Source organism: Schistocerca nitens, chromosome 9 (genome assembly GCF_023898315.1).
Source record: "Schistocerca nitens isolate TAMUIC-IGC-003100 chromosome 9, iqSchNite1.1, whole genome shotgun sequence".
NCBI lineage: Eukaryota > Metazoa > Arthropoda > Insecta > Orthoptera > Acrididae > Schistocerca > Schistocerca nitens.
In genome coordinates this window covers 39149137-39173178 of record NC_064622.1, presented here as the reverse complement: position 1 = coordinate 39173178, position 24042 = coordinate 39149137, and the positions used below count along the sequence as shown (strand labels likewise).

General features: G+C 42.3%; 1 protein-coding gene and 1 non-coding gene across 3 annotated transcripts in view; one reads left to right on the top strand and one right to left on the bottom strand.

Annotated features, from left to right (window-relative positions):
* LOC126203679 (translation initiation factor IF-2-like) overlaps positions 1–22574 on the bottom strand; it is an 82990-nt gene extending 60416 nt beyond the window's left edge. For both annotated transcript variants that reach the window (XR_007540347.1, XM_049938044.1), the window contains exon 1: positions 22536–22574. Coding sequence is in view for 1 of the 2 variants with exons in the window: in XM_049938044.1 (XP_049794001.1) it covers positions 22536–22553 (18 nt within the window). In the remaining variant the exon portion in view is untranslated. The remainder of the gene's footprint in view (positions 1–22535) is intronic.
* Trnas-uga (transfer RNA serine (anticodon UGA)) lies at positions 477–551 on the top strand. Its single transcript has one exon. It is a non-coding gene; the product is annotated as a tRNA-Ser (tRNA).
* Positions 22575–24042: the final 1468 nt, after the last annotated feature.

Genomic DNA, 24042 nt, shown 5'->3' with positions numbered 1-24042 from the left:
TCAGCTGAGCAAGTCATGGTTTTCCACTCGTCAAGGGTCCAACCGACATGGTCTCGAGCACAGGAGAGGCGCTACAGGCGCAGTTAGCAAAGGTAATAGCGTCAGTAGCCAGCTCCATAGCCCATTAATATCAAATTTGGCCGCAGTGTCCTGACACATATGTCCGTGGTACGTCCCTAATTGATTTCGGCTATTATTTCACGCACGTCAGTTAACACTGACATCTAGGCAAAGGTCACGAGTTCGAATGTCGGTCCGGCACACAGTTTTAATCTTCCAGGAAGGTTCATGTCAGCGCACACTCAGCAGCAGAGTGAAAATCTCATTCTGGAAACAACCCCCAGGCTGTCGCTAAGCCATGTCTCCGCAATATCCTTTGATTCAGGAGTGCTAGTTCTGCAAGGTTCTCAGAAGAACTTCTGTAAAGTTTGGAAGGTACTGGCAGAAGTAAAGCTATGAGGACGGGGCGTGAGTCGTGCTTGGGTAGCTCAGTTGGTAGAGCACTTGCCCGTGAAAGGCAAAGGTCCCGAGTTCGAGTCTCGGTCCGGCACACAGCTTTGGTCTGCCAGGAAGTTTCGTATCAGCGCACTGACATCTGTATGCAAACGTCACTGCTGTCTATCAGTGAAGGCCAGCGGTCTCTGCGTCGTCCATGCTGAGAGGTAATGCCTGAAACCTGGTATTCTCGAAACACTCCTGACACTGTGGATCTCCGAATAATTCTCTAAAGATTTACAAATGGAATGTTCCATGTGTCTAGCTGCACCTACCATTCCGCATTCAAAGTCTGTTAATCCACTTCGTGCGGCCATAATCAAGTCACCGTTTTATACTTTGTTTATGCTAGTAGTTATGTGAATTTCCCTATCCCATGCTTTTCGGCACATCAATGTGGTTTCCCTGGGAGAAGATATCGAAGACTCATATCTGTACTATCTGATCCGGACACCTATTAGTGGATATTAATATCTGTGTATCCACACTTGGCCTTAATGGCTGCTTGAAATTTGAGGGAACAAAACTTTCAATGAAGTGTTTAAATGTTTCGGGAGGAATGGCAGCCCATTCCTCTTAAGGGCCGAAACTAGAGGAGGTAGTGACGTTGGACGTTGGGGTCTGGAGCGAGGTGATCCACTGCGTCAAGATCCGGTCTTCGAGCAGGCCAGTCCTTTTCGGGAATGTCACTGTCAACAAACCATTGTCTCAAAGATGCTACTTTATGACAGGGTGCTCTGACATGCTGATACAATAATAGACCCCGAACCGTTCCTCCAATGTACGCGGTTCACAGCGCTGCAGAATGTGTTCATGTCATTCTGAATTTAGCTTCTTCTTTAAGTGCAGTTAGGGGACCACATCCCCATACCGTTGCACCACCTCCTCTACACTTCACTGTTCGCTCCACATCTGACGCCAGGTGGCGTTATGCCACCTTCACCAGACCTAAAGCTTTCTGTCGGATTGTCAGAGGCTACAGTGTGAGTCGTCACTCCAAAAAACACCACAGTGCGGTGGCGCCCCTCTTTACACCACCTCAAGCGTCGCTCAGAATCAGCTACACAAGTGTCTGGCTTATGAGGAATGCTCGACCATCGTACACCATTCCTTTTCACTGCCTATGCACAGTTATCGTGCTGGCTGGACTCCTGGTAGCACTTTGGGTCTCACAAGTGATTCAGGCCGCAGATTTCACGCAATTATTTTTACAATCGGCCTCCGCAGTGCTCCACGATTTCTCTCCGTCTGCACGTGAGTTATGCCTAGTCTTGGATTAGCTGTTGTAGTTCCTTTGCGTTCCCACTCCATAGTCCCTTCAACAACAGTCGAGTTGGGAAGCTTTAGAAAGGTTGAAATGTCCCTCATAGATATGTAAGTCATGTGACGTGTGACTAGTCCACGTTATAAGTTATGAGCTCTCCTGATCGACCCCTTGTGCTGGTACTATTTGTCTACTGACAAGATACTACTCCAAGACTTCTTGTATACTAGCGGGTTCTCTTCTCGTGAGATATAGCGCTTAATTCGTCACAACACAGGTGTGTTAGGATACTTTTCATCGGATGTGCGCATCTGTATCTACACCTATGTCTACGTGACTATCTCTAATGATTTCCTGGCAGTTACAATGTCGAATAGCACATGGTAAAAATGAGCATCTAATTTTTTCCGTGCGAGTTCCACTCTCAAATAGCACATGGGAAAAATTAAAACACAAGTTTTCTCCGTGAGACCTGTGATATCTCGAGTTTGTTACCGTGATCATTTCTGTCTATGTAGATGACAGTCAACAAAATATTTTCACATTTAGAGGAGAAAGTTAGTGAATGAAATTTCGTAAAAGGATTTCGCCGTAACGAAAAACAACGTTGTTTTAATAATCGCCATCCCAGCCAATGTATCATGTCCGTGACATTCTCACCCACACTTAGCGACAGTACAAACAGAGCTGTCCTTCTTTGAACTTGTTCGATGACCTCCGTCAATCCTATCTGGCGAGAATCCTATGCTGTGCAGCAATACTCTAGCTTGGGCGGACAAGCATAGTGTACACAGTCCCTTTAGTGGACTTTTAAACCTTCTAAGTGTTCTGCCAGTAAAAAGCAGACTCTTGTTCGCCTTCCTCACAACATTTTGTATGCGTTCGTTCCAGTTTAAGTTGTTCGTTGTTTTAATTCCTCGGAATATAGTTGAATCGAGAACCTTTGAGTTTGTGTGATTTATCACGTAAAAGAAATATACGGGATTTTTTAATACTCATGTGGAGAGCAACTTACTTTATACCGTTTGTGGCTAGTTGTAATTTTTCACGCCATAGAGATATCTTGTCTGAATCATTTTGGAACTCATTTTGATCTTCTGATGACTTTGCTGGACGACAAAAGACAGAATCATCTACAAACAATCTTACAGGGCTGCTCAAATTGTTCTAAATCTTTTATGCAGATAAAGAACAGCAGAGGCTTTATAATACGTCGTTGGGAAACCCCCGATATCACTTCTCTTCTACTCGAAAATTCAGTTAGTATGAACTATGACCTTCCTAATAGGAAATCATGAATCCAGTCACAGGCTGAGGCGATTCTCCTATAGGTATGCAAATAGATTAGAATTCACTTGCGGGGAATTGTGTTAAAAGCCTGTAAGTCTAAAAGTGTGAAATCAACTAAGATCCGCTACCAATAGCTGTCATACTTTCTGTGACAGAAGAGCTAGTTGTATCTCAGAAGAACGTGGCGTAGAATACACAGAGAGTAGCCAAACTACTCATTGGGATCACTACAGGAAACAAGTTGCCCCATCTGGTTCACGATGTGGTACAGTTAGACAGCGAAGTGTTATCAGCCCTCCTTTAAACAACTGAAAGGCCTCAGCAATTGGCCCCCTTCCTGTTTCTTCTTGCATGCGGACGATACTCCTTTCTTTGACCTTCAGCCAAAACTTTGTGCTTCCTCAGCTCAGTTACTTCTCAAAATCAGTTCTGTCAGAAGCAATGCAAAAATCATAGTCATTTCTGTCTTCCCTATTTCCACTTCACCATCCATAATCGTGTCATTCAGCTCAAAAACAAACGTGGTGATTCTTGACGGGAAGCTAACTGCGATTATCATGAATTCAATGTGCTCACAACAGACAAAAGTTATTAAGCTAATAACAGCCACACTTCCACCACGTTCCATACCGACAAAGCCTTATCTGATCCACCATCATCTTCGCTAACGTACCTAAGATCTTAAAGTTTTGAATATGGCTGCGTGGTCAGTGACCGTTTACAAAGTAAAATTAAAGCTGTAGTGGACTGACAAGGCAGCCAGTCCACAGTGACGGGTAGCCGAAAGGGCACACGTACACACACGCCGACTGGCGCGAAGTCTGGAACAGGATTCGTAATGAATGTGATGAAGAAAAGAACGTAGCTACTAGAACACTTAACTTTTATATCGTCCTTTGGTATACAGCATTCTTGATGATACAAGTGAGACTATCTTGAGATACATGCAATGGTACAAATGGCGCCTTGCTAGGTCGTAGCCATTAACTTAGCTGAAGGCTATTCTAACTGTCTCTCGGCAAATGAGAGAAAGGCTTCGATCAGTGTAGTCGCTAGCAATGTCGTCGTACAACTGGGGCGAATGCTCGTACGTCTCTCGAGACCTGCCTTGTGGTGGCGCTCGGTCTGCGATCCTGACAGTGGCGACACGCGGGTCCGACATGTACTAATGGACCGCGGCCGATTTAAGCTACCACCTAGCAAGTGTGGTGTCTGGCGGTGACACCACAAAAGCAATAACAGACCTCGAGCACAAAAATTAATTTTTTTGACCTTGTTTCGGCTCTAGTATGAGTGCCTTCATCAGAAGTAATACATTCAAACTGGCCTATAACATAAGTACAGAAATTTTGGGAGATTTTTTTATGTAGGTGTAAGTACTGACTGACAGTACAAGAAAGAAACAATACTTACATGTCACGTATAAAATAAATATCGTGCGATAAAGCTTACCTTCCCTGAATTAATTTTTTTTTTAATTTTGTGTCTAAAGCTTTATCGCTTGATATTTATTTTATACGTACAGGTAAGTCATGTTTGTTTCTTGTACTGTGAGTCAGTACTTACACCTATATAAAAAATTTCCTATAATTTTTGTACTTAGATTATAGGTCAGTTAGAATGTCTTACTTCTGTTGAAGGAACTCATAGTAGTGCCGCAACGACGTCGAAAGACTTAATTTTTGCGGCCGGGGGCTGCTATTCCTTTAATTTATATCTAGGGTCACCATAGCCCTTAAATTTTATCACTCCTTACAATTCCTTGAACACCAAGCACTCCGTCTCACACTCCATATTCGTACTCCTCCTCCTGCTATCATTACTTCCCACCTGGTGAAATAGCTTAAATTGACCCTCCCACCCCAAAGCCCAGCCGGCTGGTGTGGCCGAGCGGTTCTAGGCGCTTCAGTCTGGAACCGCGCGACTGCTATGGTCGCAGGATCGAATCCTGCCTCGGGCATGGATGTGTGTGATGTCCTTAGGTTAGTTAGGTTTAAGTAGTTCTAAGTTCTAAGGGACTGGTGACCTCAGATGTTAAGTCCCATAGTACTCAGAGCCATTTGAACCATTTTTGAACCCAAAGCCCCCTCCTCTGGCCAGTTCCTGGAACATGTCCACAAAATCCTATACATTTCATAACGCTGAAGAACAAAACCCCATGGTCCACCTAATCTTCTTCAACCTTGGACAGTTGTTGCGCCTACACCAACATACACAGATCTCTCCAGCTTCAACCCTAAATCTCCTACCCCAAGGGTAGTGCAACAATGTCCCTCTCCCTAATCCAGAACCCCACGCTGACACTTTCCTTCACCCATGTACACACATTACTCCCGCTTCACGCACTGTATATCCTATCCCAAAGAATCTTCAACAAGCTCCCTCTTCCAGAACCCAATGCTGATACTTCTCCACACCAATATACACACCCAATACATCCTATCACAAGGAAACTTCAACAAGCTTCCTCTTCCTAATTCAGAACGCTGTGATGACATTTGTTCACCCTACCAGCTACGGACGTTGACTCGATATCTTTTCCTAATAACCTTTCTAAGTACCACAACCACTCTCTCGCGCTTCCATTTCAGACAATACTTCCCAGCTATAATGTCATTCACCCGCCACCACCACCTCCTGTCTCTCCACTAAAGAGCATAGCTATCCGTCCATAGTGCTCCTCATCCACCCTTTTCCTGTCCTTCTACCATTTTTACATCTGCATCCACATATATAAAACAAAAGTAATTGAGCGCTTCTCAGAGATCGCTCAACGTCTGCTGCTATGTAATCTTGATAAAGATTCGAAACACTGGAAGAGTACTTTATAATTGGTCACTCAATCACATCGTGTGCGATTTACCTTACAGACATTGCATTTTCCTTAGAACTCTTCCAGTAAATCCGTCTTTCTCCTGAAAACATGTTAAAATCTGTCTTCCATTCTCCTCCAATACTGAACTTACGAGATCAACACGTTTCGAATCACCCCCAAAGTACTTAAAAGGTTTGACATGCTCAAGGCTTTCGCCACTAACCTTGTAATCACGTTACATCGTTTTTTTTCTCTTTTTACGTGTGGTGTTTTACATTTATCCACATTTAAGGAGAGCTGTCTTTCATTACGCCAAACAGTAATTTGGTTCAAGACTTCCGGTGATTTCTGGCGATCGCCCAATGGCGACACTTATCTGGACACAAAACACTAATAATGCTTCTGGTCCTATTTGATAGGTCACTTAGGTATATATCTAACTGGGCGCTGACCTACATGGAACTGCCAGAAGCAGCATCGTCATGTATCTCGTTGTTCCAGCCACACTGTAACCATCAATGGTTTATAAACATACCGTGTGTCTCATCTAACTTTGCCATCTCATTGATTCTCGAAATGAAACAAAATGTGAAAAGTGCAATTGGCCAGGGAAACACCTATGACAGGCGCTCACACAATGGGTAGGAATGCAAAATCCCAACAAGTACACAAACATCACTTTCAACGTAAAGTTAGCTTCTTTTAAGTGGCACATGTACATTTTTTTCTACCGAAATGAAAATTAGAGGTTATTAGGATTATCGGTGAGTGACTTAGTTTCACTGGTCTAAACCTTATACTTTATGGAATACTTAGATTTCAAATAATGGAAAAGGTGCCATAGTTTCTGCCACCATGGTGTAATGCCGTATTGTGGGTTACCTGCACCGCCCTGAAGCCTGCTGTAGGCAACCCTTGCTCTTCGTATTACTGCGGAAACTGTGGCGCTGTTGTCATCATTTAAAGTGTACGTACTACAAAAGATATGAGGTTTAGAACAGTGAAAACACTGTCTGTCGTCACTATTTGTACCTCTAGTTTTCATTTTTATGGGAAACAAAATACATGTGCCATTTGGAAAAACGTAACTTCGTGTTGAAAGTGTCGTTTGTTTACATTAACTGATTGTGGATACCTGCCCATTGTGTGAGGTTCTGACACATGTACATCTCTAATCAACAGTATTTTTGACATTTTGTTTCATTTCGGAAATTTGTTTTATGTGTATCAATCGAAACAAAACCAGCAAAAACAGGAAAGTGTTAACGACAGATGAGAGCGGCTCGTTATTGACAGCTTCATAGAAACAGCGAACTGACGACCAGTCTCTTTCTTTTTGTCTGTTTCACCAAAAGAGGGAGGAGGATTGGGGGGAGGGGGGGGGGCAGGCTGGCAGTAGCCATATCGCTGTTTTTCAGTATAGTTCTCCTAAAATATGACGGTTTCAAACGAATTACGTACTGAGATTAAAATACAGGCAGATATGATAAGCTATACAGGATGAGTCACCTAAAACTTGCACCGCAAATATTGCGGAAATGGGAACTGCTATTGATGTGCAGTTTTCACAGTTGGTAGTCAGTGGCTCGCACTCTTAGCCAATCAACAGATAGTAAAAATACTTTAAAAGAGCATTTTTTGTACAAACATATACTTTTTAGGTGGACTAGTGCCTATTGACATTACCAGACTAAAAGTAAGACGAATTAGAATGTCAGTGGTGTTTGTTGCATCATTCTAATGCGAGTCGTTTACGAGATATCGTATTTTGTAAATTTCCCACGCTGGGACTCGTACGATACCTGTGCTAGCACACACGAAAGGACAACACAGGTATATACAGGATTCTTTCCTAGAATGAGACAGTTGACAATTACAGGGTGTGTCAAAAATGACCACCGGTAGCGGCAATACACGCTGCCAGCCTGGTAAGGAACGACTGCTGCACAAGTACTTGCATTTCAGCAGAGGTGTCCGAGCAGGCTGTGGTAATAAGCCGTTGCATATCATTGGGTTTAGTTGGTATGTTCTTTCAGTTTTCGCCACAGAAAAATGTCCACAGGCATCAGGTCCCGGGAATGGGCCGGCGAAGTTTCAGGTCCTCTGCGACCTGTGAAACAATTTGGAAAAATTTGTGAAGACGTGCTGTAGTACTCCTTGCACTACAGGCTGGAAAACCATCATGTTGGTACCACAGGTTCCACTTAGTATGCAGAGGAACGTGTTGCAGCATCCGTGGAAGATGTTCTGATAGGAGGCTGCGATGCCTGTGCGCGTTCAGTATTCCATCTATGAAAAAGGGGGGCTATGAGCAGATAGTACAGTATCTCGCACCATACGTTTACACTCCATGGACTCTGACGTTCCACCTGACGAAGCCAATGGGGACTGTCAGCAGACCAACAGTGCATGTTTCGGCAGCTTACCTGACCATGGTTAGTAAATCAGACTTCATCAGTAAACAAGATACATGATACATCTGGAGTATCCTGTCTTAATGCCAACTGACAGAAGTTAACACGATTCTGATAACCGTTTACATGCAGCTCTTGATGGAGAGAGATGTGATAGGAACGGAACCAATGGCGATGGAAAATGCGTAGGAAGCTTGTCCGACTTATGTCACTTCCTGGTGTGGTTGCACGGGAGCTAACGAGCGGATCATTTGCAACAGAAGTATGAACATTAATTTCGCCCTCTTCTGTCATCTGTTGTTTCTTTCTGTTACGTTGTGTAGGTGTCACATTACCACTTTCACGTAACTGGTTGAAGAGCTTTAAAAATGGTTGCAGAGATTACTGACGCCCATTGGGATATTGACCCACACACCGTACGAGAACGAACTGCATTCTTCGTACATACTCAATATGCCACGAGCATGTCGATTTGTTCTGTGTTGGTAAATCCCATCGTCCACTTAAGGCCTACTGCTCTGGCTGTTACACTAATTACTAGCTCATGGACTGTGCGGCTGGTCCCGGCGGAGGTTCGAGTCCTCCCTCGGGCATGGGTGTGTGTGTTTGGCCTTAGGATAATTTAGGTTAAGTAGTGTGTAAGTTTAGGGACTGATGACCTTATTAGTTAAGTCCCATAAGATTTCACTCACATTTGAACATTTTGAACTACTAGCAAGTCGAAATACACTCAAGGAGCACACAACCGCACTGTTAGTAAACATAACAACATCGTAGCTAACAACTACTAGGTTCACTGGCACAAACAAGTGTCCGTGTGGAAGCTTTTCAAAATACCATATCTCGTAAACGACTCGTGCTAAACTCCAGCGACAAACACCACAGACAGTCCAGTTTACCCTAATTTTAGTGTGTCAGTGTCAACAGGCACTGTTTCACTTAAAAAAGTGTGTGTTCCCATGAAAAATACATTGTCTAAATGTTGTTATGATTGTTGATTGGCTCACAATACGAACCCTTGCGAAACAACGCATTCTGTGATAACCGCACATCAATAGCGCTTTTCATTTCCGCAATATTTGCGGTGCAAGTTGTAGGTGATTCATCCTCCGTTTTGTGGTTATAAAATAATAATAATAATAATAATAATAGTAATAACAAAACAGGTCTTCAATTCGCTGTTTCTATGAACCTGACAATACCGAGACGTTCTTCTCAGTTGTTAAGAACTTTCCTGTTTTTACCGGTTTTTCTTCGATATGTATATGGTGTTCCACCTTATTCTGCCACCTCACATATTTCTGAAACGAAACGAAATGTGTGAAATGCGATTGGCCATAGATGCACCATTCTCAGGGGCTCACGCAATGGACAGGAATACAGTCCATAAATGTAAACAAACGTCGCTTTCAACGCACAGTTACTTTTTTAAAAGTGGGATATGTATGCTTTTCCTACAGAAATGAAAACTAGAGGCGCGATTATTAATGGACTTCTTGTTTTTATTGTCTAAACCTTATACCTCCTCAGATACGTAATCTTTAAAGGATGGCAATGGTGCCACAGTTTTTTTGACTATGAAGCTGTACTTCCGTAATGCGGTTTGCCTGCAACGTCCTGGAGCCTGCTGTGGGCAACCCTTACTACGTGCAACAGGGCAGAAACTATGGCGCCGTTGTCATGCTTTAAAGTGTACGTATTTTAAAAAAAAAAATATGACGCTTAGAACAGTGAAAACAAGTCTGCCGTCACTAATTATATCTCCAGTTTTCGTTTCTGCGGAAAAAACATACTAGCGCCATTAAAAAAATACTTTTTGGTAAAAGCGATGTTTGTTTACATTTATGCACTGTGCACTCTTGTCCATTGAGTCCCTGATGTAGGTGCATTCCTGACCGACTGCAGTTTTCACATTCGCGATATTTACAATGACGGGCTCAACTTGAAGTTCATGTCAATTGCGAGCGAGACTTTAGGCGTGACTGACGTATATGTGTATGCTGGTTCGAGTCGCTGTCTTGTGAGAAATTCAGTTTTAAAATTGAAGCTGAGACCTAACCTGGTCGGATTACAAGTAGCGACAAGCTTTTGTACATCAAAATCGAATCCGTACATGGAAAGAACCCAACGGGATTTTACAACGCCTTGAGAGTAGTGTGTGGGAATAATGCAGTGGATCATAGCACAGTAAGAAGGCGATCTTCCGGTTTCCGTGAAGGTCGGGTAAGCACTGATGACAACCCAAGAAGTGAAAGTCCTTCAATTGCAACAGACTACAGCTCTCCGGTTATTGTTAATTTTTGAGAGAGGATCGACGAAAAACATGGGAGGAAAGCGCATATGAGGTCACAATGTCTGCCACTTCAATTATAGAATCATAACTGAAAATGTTGATAAGAAAAGTTGCTGCCAGTTACGTTCCCCACGGACTGAGTGAAGAGCAGAAAGCAGTTCACAAAAGAATCTCAGAAGCATTGCTTCAACATTATCGAACACAAGGAGAACAATGTCTGTAAAGAATTGTTGCACTTGAGGAAACTTGGATGTCGTATTTTGAGTAATGACTGAAATCTCATTAGTCATCACAGTGGAAAAGTTCCATCCCTCCGCGCCCGAAAAAGTTGCGCCGCTAACAATCAAAGGTGAAACTGATGATCTTTGCATATGACATGAACAGAATCATGACTACACACGGAGTGCCTCAGGCGACGTTTGTAACAGGCACGTGCTACGAGCTGTTTCTACAAAATGTTCTGCGCCCGAAGATTCTTCAAAAAAGGTCTTACATGCTTGCAGTTGGTGTCGTCATTTTGCACCATAATGCAAGACCACGTATGGTCCTACCAGTGAGAGGAACTCTATACAAGTACGAATAGGAAGTAAATCGCCACCCACCACACAGTCTTGATGTAAGCACACTGGACTGAATTAGTTCTCAAATTGAAGGAATAGCTCCGTGGAAAACGATCCGATACAAGTTATGAAGCTTCCATTGAGGTGACCCGAGTAATCAGACAGCTCAACAATGAATGTGCCCTATTTGAAACACACAAGTTGCCAAAACGCTGGAAGCTGTCATAAGCAAGTACGGAGATTATATTGAAGGCCTGTGAAAGCATTTTGTGGAATAAATGATTTTATTCAATTCTCTCTTACGGTGGGCAGAACTTTTGAAATGAAACTCATTTGGAAATCTCGATCATGGTATTAGCAGGCGTTGCGGGTTGCATAAAATCCTTATGTAGGGGCAGCTGAATCACTCTTTGTAAGCCACAGGATGCAAAACTTTTCAAAGGACTTTTAAGTCCCCGATCTCCCGCAGCAGCTGAAATGAACACATATTCTACTGAAGAGGCGTTGTCTGCTGGGAGTGTGTTTCTAGGAGACTGTAAGTAAAGAAGCAGATGAAGCACAAGTATTAGCAATCCCGGTAACTGCGATAAGAGATCTGCTACCTATGGTACTTGACAGTAAATGTTGGCAGCCATCAGTCGCGAACGGCATTTTAATTAGTACGTTGGGGGATTTGTCGCTGACAATCGGTCGAACAAGACTCCGTAAGGGACAGTCCTCATGCAGTCCTCACGAGGCTTAAATGCCCACCGACGCCTATGCAAAGACACGTTTTATGACAACCAGAGTTTTAACAGCTCCAGACAAATCGAAAACTGGGGGAAATACGAGGTCTTTTCGGAAAGTTAGGTCCGATAGGTCAAGAAATGAAAACCACAGCGAAAATGAAAAACTTTTTATTAGTAACAGTTAGCCACTCTTTCCTGCTGCCTCTCCAAGCAGTCGCCACTCAGACGTTTGTCGTGGCGTTCTACAAACTTTCCAGTACCCTCGCCATAGAAAGCAGCCGCCTGTGCTTTCCGCCAGTTCTCTACGCTGGTCTGCCATTCATTGTTTGCCCCACAATGTTGTCTTCGTAGCCATCGGTTCATGTGAGTAGAGGTGAACAACGGTGGGAGCCAAGTAAGGGCTTTATTGTGAATGATCAAACTCTTCCAATCGAAAACGCTACAGGAGCGTCTTTATTGCTCCTGCTGAATGCGGCTGAAAATTGTCTTTAACAAAGAAACGCGTGACATTCATGTTATGTGTGCTGCGTAGGTTCCGGCGAAATCTTTCACCAGATCCACATACTTGGTGGGAGACACTGTTTCTTTAGACATTTCTACGTGATCACTTTGCGCTCTGAACTTAAAAGAGCGACGTGAAGCGATCGACGGGCCCACTATAGACACTGCCCAATACATCTGTGCGAATTTCCAACGGATTTTCACAGTAGTTTCCATTTCGCGCCTAATGGACCTTACTTTGAGAATAGGTCTCGTAAGTAACTTCACCCTTCCCTTAAACTGACCAAACTGAGAAAGCCTAAATTTTAATATAACATCAGCAGAGGACACTGTGTAAAGCAAATGAATCTTTTTGCCACATAAGGCTATAGAGGGAAATGAAGAAAACCTGAAACAGCGTCTCCAACAGGTGAAAAAATGTATTTTTTTGTAAAATGTGAGGTGAAAACTAGCCTTACAAAACATAGCGGAAACCTTATACTATGATACGGCTTACGTATAAATAATTACTTGCAGTAAAAATCACAATCCGCATAATCGCCCCTCGAGGGCGAAAGCTTTCACCAAGTCCTGAAGGTAGTATTCCATGGCCTGTAGGTCCAACGGATGTAGTGTCTACGTTAATTTGAAAAATGTGGTAATTCGCGTATTGACTCACAGAAAGCAAATGCAGGTGATACGCGAACTGAAATCCAAGCAACAAGCATATACCAGCAGAGTTGCACGTTTTCGTTTGAAACGACTATCAGTACCAGAAGTTCATTACTCATTCTCGCTCTAGCACAGAGGGAGGGGGGGGGGGGGTAATATGGTAGATTTGATGTTAAGTTCGGTCATTCACGTGTATTGCTGGTCCTTACATGTGGGGCAAACTTCTCTCGTGTTGTTCAATATGACCTACAATTTACGTTCTGAAATGAAATAAAAGAAACGAAAACAATCTTGTCATTCTACGTATCCATTAGGACTAGCTTAATAAGTTATTTAGTTTTATTTTAATTATTTTTACTACAGGGCGTTGCTCCATAATGTACCTAAGCACAGACTAAAATATGCAACAGAGAAAAATCCATTTCGCTTTCTCTCTCAGTAAGCTTTACTACTTCTACAGTAATCAACGCCAGTCGTATACCATTTATCAGAGCTATCCAAGTAAAGACGCGTGTTGAGCGTTGTTTACGGAATAAAACTCTTTCTACAGGTGCTAAATAGTACAGCAAAAATGAACGTTTTTAACTGAACCGAAGGTACTCGTCGTTAAATTAGAAGGCAGACATTATAACAAAAAAGAACTGCCACTGGAAAATTGATTTTCAGTTACAGTTCCAGCCATTTCGAGGTTTGCATATTGATAAAATCAGAAAGTATCGATGCTGAAAGATCGAAAACAAATAGAAAAGGACTAACAGAGTATCAACATTTCATACACTGAAAGCCAGTGACTTTCTCGAACAGCGTAACGCACAGCGCGCTAGTTTGTGAGCCACAGAGGTGAGTCGGAGCCGGATCGACACCGTGCGACGAATTAACGACAGTGAGTTGGGACACCGGTGAGGTTTCCTACGCCGCTTTAGGCGAATGCTGGGCGACAATATGTCGCAATACGACAACACACAGGATAAAGATTAACCGTTTCGCTGACTGATAATGCACACGACTTTCCTCCCTTTGGTTACCTAAGGGTAACTGTACTATACAAAACACGTAATAAGATTTGCCAAATCCCGGCAAAGCAGATCCCGTACAAGACGGGATAAACGCAACGAAATACCAGATGTCGGTAAACGATGATAAATGGAAAAGAATCCTCTAATAGTGGAAAAAAAGAAAACGTTTATGCCCTATTACAAGATCAATGACACCTTTCCAGAACCACCACATTGTTTGGAGTTCTTAATAAGTAGGTATCGCAACAGATATTGAGCTACTACAGAGACGCGTTGCTATGATCGTAACAGTCGATTTAAGTCTACCTGTATACAACAGCATGACGGTGTTGCGGAGGGAACTTAAATCTACGTCTAATCAGTACTCGGCAAAAACCACCTGACTGTGCGTGGCGGAGGGTACCACTGACTGATCTCCCCCTTCCCTGTTCCCTTCGCGAACGGCGCGTGGGAGGAATGGTTGTTGGTAGGCTTCTGCATTAGCTGTAAAGTGTTGAATTCCATTTCCTTAAGGGGAGGTTTACTATCTTTAGCCCGAAAAAAGCATGACCTTTGAGAATTTGTTTCTTGCATGAGTTATAGATATTAATGTCAAATTTTGTCAAAATGTTTATTGATATGTCCTCTACAAACTGGAATTTTTTCGACCGGAAACGACGGAGAGCAAAGGCAGAAGTGCCGTCTGAACGAAACAAAATTTCGATGTAGACCTCCACGCGAGGTATGTCACAGGTGCCGGCTAGTCTGAAATCAAAATTGCGTTGACGTTAGCGAAGTATATAAGGTTCTTTAGGAGTTGTACCTCGCTTAAGTTATTTGGACCATACGAAACAAAATGGCGGACATTTGAAAGAAATATGGCTTTTCTCATCGATTTTTCGTTGTCGTCGGCCAAGTAAATATATTTATAGTTGATGGAACGGAATAAAAGTAGTACAACTCCTAGACAATTTAGTTAGCTTCGTCGAAAACAAAGAATCATGCCAATCGGTTCAGTAGATTTGAAGTTACCATACCGCGCGATAAAAGAAAAGTTATTTCGAGAAAAACGCGTTCGAATTTTTGACTACATATAAATGCAATATCATGCAACGTACGTTCAATCTGCTATTCCGGGTCCGTAAACTAGTCCTTCCTCTTCCTCATAGAGGGCGTTCTGCTCGATCTGGACCATCCTGCGCTACTCCAGAGCCGCTCGTACGGCCGGTGACAAGCGGTTTTCGGCCGCTTGAATCCGGTGGTTGTCCGAATGCTTGACGAACTGATTCGAATAGAGTCCCAGGGTGGCGTCCATCGTTGTCATGGTCTTCAGAATTGCTGAATACCCTTCGTTGAAGCTGCTCACTGCCAGGAAAGTCGCAATCTCCACAGTCTTCGCACCAGAATGCAAATGCTTGGGGGCTAACTTCCAAACAAACGCGTTCAAACTTTCATTTGAATTTTGTGTGTTTCCTCCCAAGCACGGGTACAATAACTCGTCCTCCGAAATAAAAAACTGGTGCGTCAAAAAGGCCGATTTCAGGCAGGTGCATTTTTTGTTCAACCGCGAATAACAAACATTTCCGTTCCGTATTCGGAAAAACCGTTTCAGGGGTGGATTCTAAACATTTTTATGGATCCAAAAATGCAATTAAAAAATTCAATTTTTTGAACCAAAAGATAATAAACCTCGCCTTCAGATTCTTGCTATGAATCTCAGTCTGGTGTCTGCTTTTCCTATTGTTGTTTAAGTGGCCATTCCACTTAACGGTCGCTCCGGATAGATATTACTAGCATTTTTTTTTCAGTTGTGTATTTTTACAGTAGTGGATTTCTTGTCCCATGTATGCGAAATAAGTTTTTTTTTACGTTCAGGGTCATATGCTGTCCCTGCACCATCCATAAATCCTTCTGAAAATCGATCTGTCTTCTGGCATTGTTACTTTCTTATTTCTTGTAAAGAACCGTATCATCTGCGAACAGTCTTTAACAACTTCCGACGCATTCTACTAGATGGTTAATATATATTATAAACAGCGCCGGTCCTATCACGCTTCCTTGGGGTACTCCCGAAATTACCTTTGTGTGTGTGTGTGTGTGTAACTGGAGGAAAAGCAATGCTGTCGTCACGAATTCTTGTTGGGTATATACAGAGAACTAGTATTCGAGGAAGACTGTGCAAGCGTTCAGCTATCTTCATTGCATACCCCACCTGTGGTCATTTCTTCTTTTTGACCGCGTTTACCTCGCATCTGCGCGGGGTCGGCATGTTAATCAGGATTTGACTATCTTAGAGGTATACGGTGGCCAGATGACCTTCATGTCGCCCCTTCTGGCAGCACGTAGAAGTAATTAGCAAGAAGAGATTATAGAAACAAAGATTAACGTAATATTGGAGTTGGAAAGGTGCCCTTTAAACTCTACAGTGAGTAAATACTCTGGAACGACATCTACTAGCGACAGTTATGTCCTATCTATGAATACACGAAATGACGCACGAAAAACAAACTAGGTGATGAAATGATATTCATCCATTTTGTCATATGCAACACGAAAAACATTTTATAAAGACCAACAGCCTATTAGGAACATGTTGAATCTTCGTAATTCGATTTTCATTAACAAACGGGGACTCCAGCCTCTGTTTCGTCAGTCTTTTATTGTACAGGGAAGTAGAGCCAGCGTTCACCAAAAAAAAAAAAAAAAAAAAAAAAAAAAAAAAACCAATTTGAACCATACAGGCTACACTCAATCCATACTCTAGAGAGGGAGAGATCACAGTTATCACCGGTCCTCTTCAAAGTTCTTCCTCCACATTTGGCATTCCCTGTTCCTACGGCAGCGCCTGATTAGGATTCACAGAAGTGCGCGTTACGATGTCGTATTCCCAGCTCCGCTGCCCTTCTTCCTGCCGAGCTGTGTCGTTCTGCTTGGCTGGAGAGCGTAGCAGCTGTTCGGAGACGTGTTCACCATGAATGCCAATTCTCAACCTCTGTTCTGCGGAAACCTTCTTTGGCACAAACGCGTACTGTTTACTGGCAGAGTTACTGCGTACAGACTGTTGAAACGTGGCCGCTTGTACGTATGAGAAGCAAATATATAATGTCGAAATTGGGCTCTTTATTCCGAACACAATGCTTAATATCTGCTATTTGTAGCACATCTGGCCGGCCGCGGTGGTGTAGCGGTTCTAGGCGCTCAGTCCGGAGCCGCGCGACCGCTACGGTCGTAGGTTCGAATCCTGCCTCGGGCATGGATGAGTGTGATGTCCTTAGGTTAGTTAGGTTTAAGTAGTTCTAAGTTCTAGGGGACTAATGACCGCAGATGTTAAGTCCCATAGTGCTCAGAGCCATTTGAACCATTTTTTTGTAGCACATCTGTTATAATTCGTCTACATTATAATAATACTTATGAATACTGTTCTTCACATTTATAAAACCTCTTAGAAAGCATATGGTATAGAAATATCACGTGACTTTCAAAAACAAGACATAAGCTACAAAGATTATTCACTTCTTTTCTTCAACGCTCCGATTTTTTAGTCGTGTTCTTCACTTTGTGGGTTTATTTCAGGAGCTCGTATTAATTAACTGCCAAATTGTTTCACGTGTAACGTGTTAATTACTGTCAGTGGGTGTAATCTAAGGAAGTTTTGTCTGGAAAATTTAATACACTGTATACAACAGTGTTTATAGAATCGACCATGGAGTTTTAATACCAGACGACGGCGCCTCTTGCTAAACGTCGGTGCTGGTGAACCTTGTAGTGCTATTCTCGTTTACATGGACTTTCGTGTGGGTATGTTACTCGGTAAAGAAGCATGTAGCTTAATGCAAGGGATAAATGTGTTTCTCACATTCCTAAACAATATTCCAGCTCCAAATGGAAAAATAGAAAATAATATAGAAGCTCCTTTTACTGCTCCGACTCTCCAAGACTTGGGAAACCGAGGTTGGAATGAAGACGTTACGCAGTATTTATCAAATTCGGTTGGTATACTATCGCTATAAGATCTAAATAAAAATAGCACAATTGCGATTTAAATGGACCATTTTTCAGGTGCAGCTCTCTTTTATCGATCAGCATAAAACTATTTTGTTGTTGTTGTGTTCTTCAGTCCGAAGACTTGTTTGATATAGCCCTCCACGCTACTCTATCCTATGTAAGCCTTTTTATTTCTGAAAAACTACTGGATCCCACATTCAATGGAACCTGGTTACTATACTCATGCCTTGGTCTCCCTCTACTATTTTTATCCCCCATACATCCCATCAGCACTAAATTGGAGATCCGTTGATGTTTCAGAATGTGTCCTATCAACCTATCCAGTCTTCTAGACAAGTTATGTCACGAATTTCCTTTCTCCCCAGTTATTCACAGTACCTCCACCTCAGTTACGTGATCTACCCACCTAATTTTCAGCATTCTTCTTTAACACCAAATGTCAAAAGCTTCTATTCTTCTCTTGTCTAGACCACTTATCGTCCACGTTTCACTTCCGTACAAAACAACAGTCCAGATAAACGCCTTCAGTAAAGACTTCCTATCACTTAAATTTGTATTACATGTTAACAGATATCTCTTGTTTGGAAACTCGTTTCTTACCATTGGCAGTCTACATTTGATATTCACTGTATTTCGGTCATCATCTGTTAATTTACTGCCCAAACAGAGAAAATCATCTACTACTTTAATGTCTCATTTCTTGGTCTAATTTCCTCAACATTACCTGATTTACTTCGACTATGTTCCATTTTGTTAGTGTTCTTCTTCTATTCACCTTTCAAGACACCGTCCCTTCCGGTCAACTGCCCTTCCTAGTCCTTTGCGATCTCTGACAGAATTACAATATCATCGTCAAACCCCAAAGTTTTTACAGCTTCTCCTTCAAGTTTAATTCATTCACCAAATTTTTCCTTTAATGCTTGGTCAATGTACAATCTGAAAAATACCCGAGATAGGCTACAACCCTGAATTACTTCCTTATCAACCACTGCTTTCCTTTCATGCGCATCGACTCTTATAAACTGCCGTCTGGATCCTGTATAATTTGGGCGTAACCACTCTCTCTGTATTTTATCCCCCGAAACCTTCAAATTTTCAAAGAGTGAATTCAATCAGCAATGTCAAAGTTTCCTCTACATCTAAAAACGCTATAAAAGTGGGTTTGCCATTCTTCAAACATGTTATAAGATATGTCGCAAGGTTAGACTTTACAGAAAGAAAGAAACCAAATAAAACAGTCATAATTTATAACTTGAACTGAATTCAACTGAAATGAAGTGAATGGAGGAAAGGGATGCAATGAGTGAAAATCAGTGACAGGAGGTTATACCAGTGAAACCTGGTCAGTAAGTGTGAACCTGCAATTTGATGGAGGAGGCAAAATCCGTGACAATGATATTTTATGAAGGAAAAATTAGCAACGAAAATTTAACGTAGGAAACATCAGCGAGAATGAAAATTTGATGGAGAGGGGCATCAGTACAATGGAAATTTGGTGGGAAAACACCAGTAACAATGAAAGGTCAGCAACAGTCAAAATGTGAACGGAGAACCCTAAGTGACAACAGAAAAAATCTGAATCGGTTCTGGAAGTATGCTCAGATACCCTAACTGTCAAGTCTGCTGCTCACGATAAGCACGAGAACCGAGTTCGATTCCAAATTTGTCAAAAACTTTCATTAATCGCAACATATCCTACTCATTTAATTTTGCTCATGACCCTCATGCAGACTATATTTCAATTCTCCTCCATTATTGGAGCTAGAAAGCATTTTAGTACACACTGATATGCAAAGAGACAGAAAAAATGTCATTAACCTGCTACAAATGTGGCGAAAAAATCAAGTTTTCCGTTGCTTTTGTAAATGTCCTCCACTGTGTTTGATGACCCGTACACCGAGAAAATGCCAAATTTGTAGGCTGGTAGTATGTCTCCTAAACTTTTATTTACACACGGAGGAACGAGAACACGCTGAAAAAGGAACACTTCCTACATTGGCAAATGTTATTACGACTGATGTGCGACAGTACTTAAGCAATACACAGCCTGGGAACATATTATTACAACAAAATTTCTACAATTTGTGGTTTCAACAGTGATCACAACAACCACAAATTAACTGAATGATAATATTTTACCACTACGACTGTCGTTACACGGATCAGGACATCATTTTATTTCCATTCTTGGAAGTGTGTAGCCATTTTAGAATTTTTGCATAATTATAACCCACCAAGATGGTCATTCGTACGCCAGGTTTGACAGGTTCTTGCTTTCTGGCCCAAAAATGGCTATTTCGGAGTGCCAATATTTGAAAATGGTTAAACTGTACAGTAATAGAAACATTAAAAGAAATTTTAATCCATTTAATAATAACCGGTGTAACAACATTTTATCATCAAGACAATAATTTCTAAGCCACGGTTCAAACTGAACAAAAATATTTAGCTACAATACCTACGACATTTTTGTTATTGTGACTATCCGACTAATGGAACACATCGGTTAATACGAAATGTATTGAGGCAGCAAGATATACTTTGGTTGCAATGTTAATATTTCCAGCTACTTTTCCTCAGGATTTTAACCATTATGGTTGGGACTGTCAACGATATCACTTGTAATAATGACTTATAAAGAAATAGTCACCACGCAAAGCATCATTTACTTAAAATGACCGGTTTGGGCACATACAGCAGGCCAACTTGAGATCAATTGCACCATTTGCTGAAGATGGTGACGTGCTGAGCAGCTGTGTGTTGTCAAGAAATGGTGGAGACGATTTGAAGTTGGCATACTGTGAGTGCCGAAACGGTCATTTTAAATAAACGTTATTTTGCGATCATTAGTGTTTCTCCATTAGTAATTCTTCCTCAATTCTACTTTAGTTACGTTTTTCATTCAGTTAAGAATAAGCATTGTTCGTCTTTTGAAACCTAATGTTATTTCATTTTTAACATCTACATCTACAAGATTACTCTGCAATTCACATTTAAGTGCTTGGCAGAGGGTTCATCGAACCACAATCATACTATCTCTCTACCATTCCACTCCCGACCAGCGCGCGGGAAAAACGAACACCTAAACCTTTCTGTTCGAGCTCTGATTTCTCTTATTTTATTTTGATGATCATTCCTACCTATGTAGGGTGGGCTCAACAAAATATTTTCGCATTCGGAAGAGAAAGTTGGTGACTGAAATTTCGTTAATAGATCTCGCCGCGACGAAAAACGTCTTTGCTTTAATGACTTCCATCCCAACTCGCGTATCATATCTGCCACACTCTCTCCCCTATTACGTGATAATACAAAACGAGCTGCCCTTTTTTGCACCCTTTCGATGTCCTCCGTCAATCCCACCTGGTAAGGATCCCACACCGCGCAGCAATATTCAAACAGGGGACGAACGAGTGTAGTGTAAGCTGTCTCTTTAGTGAACATGTTGCATCTTCTAAGTGTCCTGACAATGAAACGCAACTTTTGGCTCGCCTTATCCACAATATTATCCATGTGGTCTTTAGAACTGAAGTTGTTCGTAATTTTAACACCCAGGTACTTAGTTGAATTGACAGCCTTGATAATTGTACTATTTATCGAATAATCGAATTCCAACGGATTTCTTTTGGAACTCATGTGGATCACCTCACACTTTTCGTTATTTAGCGTCAACTGCCACCTGCCACACCATACAGCAATCTTTTCTAAATCGCTTTGCAACTGATACTGGTCTTCGGAAGACCTTAGCCAGAGATGTTTCACCTATTAGTACTACTCACCATCAGAGGTTTTTATCTATGTTGATTTCGTATTCCTAATGGCTCTTGTGTGGGGACTAAATGAATTGAAAACTTCATGGTATTAATCTGCCGGCCGCGGTGGTCTAGCGGTTCTAGGCGCTCAGTCCGGAACCGCGCGACTGCTACGGTCGCAGGTTCGAATCCTGCCTCGGGCATGGATGTGTGTGATGTCCTTAGGTTAGTTAGGTTTAAGTAGTTCTGAGTTCTAGGGGACTGATGACCACAGATGTTAAGTCCTATAGTGCTCAGAGCCATTTTTTTGGTATTAATCTAGTGCCCACAAAGGAGACAACTGGCACCGGAAAGGATACGTACACATCACTAATAGTGCCTAATACAAATACGTGAAGCATGTTTGTTCGAAAAAAAAGGAAATATTCACTACTTGCAAAGTACAGATAAGAGACAGTTTGATATTTAAGGGAAGTGGTGGGCGTATAAACTGTAAGGGAGACAACAGTAAGCAGATTCAATTAGACATAGACTGCGGCAGCTATACAGGGATGAACAGACTATCACCACTCTTGAGAATGGCCACAATAAGAACAAGTTTTTCCCCTCAGCTACCACTCGTTTTCCTGTCTCACGGCGTTGCATGACGATTTGGTGCTAACATCGCGACAAACAGGTGGGGCTATCGCGTTGCCGGACATAAGACAAACGCACTGTTAGGCCACACCGGCGCGCTGCCCTGTTTGTTTACCAACATGATGCGGCGGCCACTCACCTGTTGCAAGTGTCCCATGGTGCTGGCGGAGCGGCGGTCGGTAGCGGATTGCTACAGGCGCGCCGGCGGGGCGCCTTTATAAAGGCTGCCCTGGAGGGGCGGCCAGAGCCTCCGAGGCGCGCTGAGGTGGCCTGGATCCACCGCCAGCCGTGGCATTGACACGGCAGGCCCCTCCCTGCCGCCTCTGCCCACAGCCGACTCGAGGCGCGAGCGGCTCACATGCTGGTCCGTGGCTGAAGCTCCACAACCTCAGCTCTTGTGAAATACCGAGCGTCTCAGGTACAACCCTCAAATGAACACCTCACGCCTTTACTTGTCCATTTACTGTAAGCTCTTTGACGCCCACCCCCAAATAAAGACCTTACGCCGTTACTTGTCCACTAAATGTGAGCTTTTTGACGCCCACTTAAAAATGATGATGTCGATCCGTTAATTTAAGTGATCTACGGCGTTTGACAGTGAAAATTACAATATCCTCCAAGATAAACTGAGGTTTCGTGGAATTACTGGTATAACCAACAAACTGATAGTATAACGAGAATGAACTTTTCACTCTGCAGCGGAGTGTGCATTGATATGAAACTTCCTGGCACACAGTTTTAATCTGCCAGGAAGTTTCGTTTCATAGTATAACATTACCCAAAGGAAAGCAGAAAATTAGTAATTCAAACTACGTGAGCAGAGACTGTGAAATGACTAATGGGGTTCTTCCAGGTTCAATCTTAGGTCCACTATTGTTTCTCACTACTTTTCTGTCTATTACAAAGCAAGCAGAATTGGATCTTTTTGCACATGACATTAGTATATTAATCAGCCCAAACACATTAATAAGGGAAATACATTTCCTGATTGAAGCTGCAATCACTGCGAATATTTTGTGAATAGGATCGTCTAAATCGTTACAATATTACGTTATTTATAATGTCGTTTCAGCTACTGCCATCATCAAATTAAAACACAGAACATGTAAACCCATGTTCAGTGTGATCTGTGTCCAAGATGGCCTAGCTGGCATCCCACTTAGATGTTGTTGTTGTTGTTGTTGTTGTTGTCTTCAGTCCTGAGACTGGTTTGATGCAGCTCTCCAAGCTACTCTATCCTGTGCAAGCTTCTTCATCTCCCTGTACCTACTACAACTTACATCCTTCTGAATCTGCTTAGTGAATTCATCTCTTGGTTTCCCTCTACGATTTTTCCCTCCACGCTGCCCTCCAATACTAAATTGGTGATCCCTTGATGCCTCAGAACATGTCCTATCAACCGATCCCTTCTTCTAGTCAAGTTGTGCCACAACCTTCTCTTCTCCCCAATCCTATTCAATACCTCCTCATTAGTTATGTGGTCTACCCATCTAATCTTCAGCATTCTTCTGTAGCACCACATTTCGAAAGCTTCTATTCTCTTCCTGTCCAAACTATTTATCGTCCATGTTTCACTTCCACACATGGCTACTCTCCATACAAATACTTTCAGAAACGACTTCCTGACACTTAAATCTATATTCAAT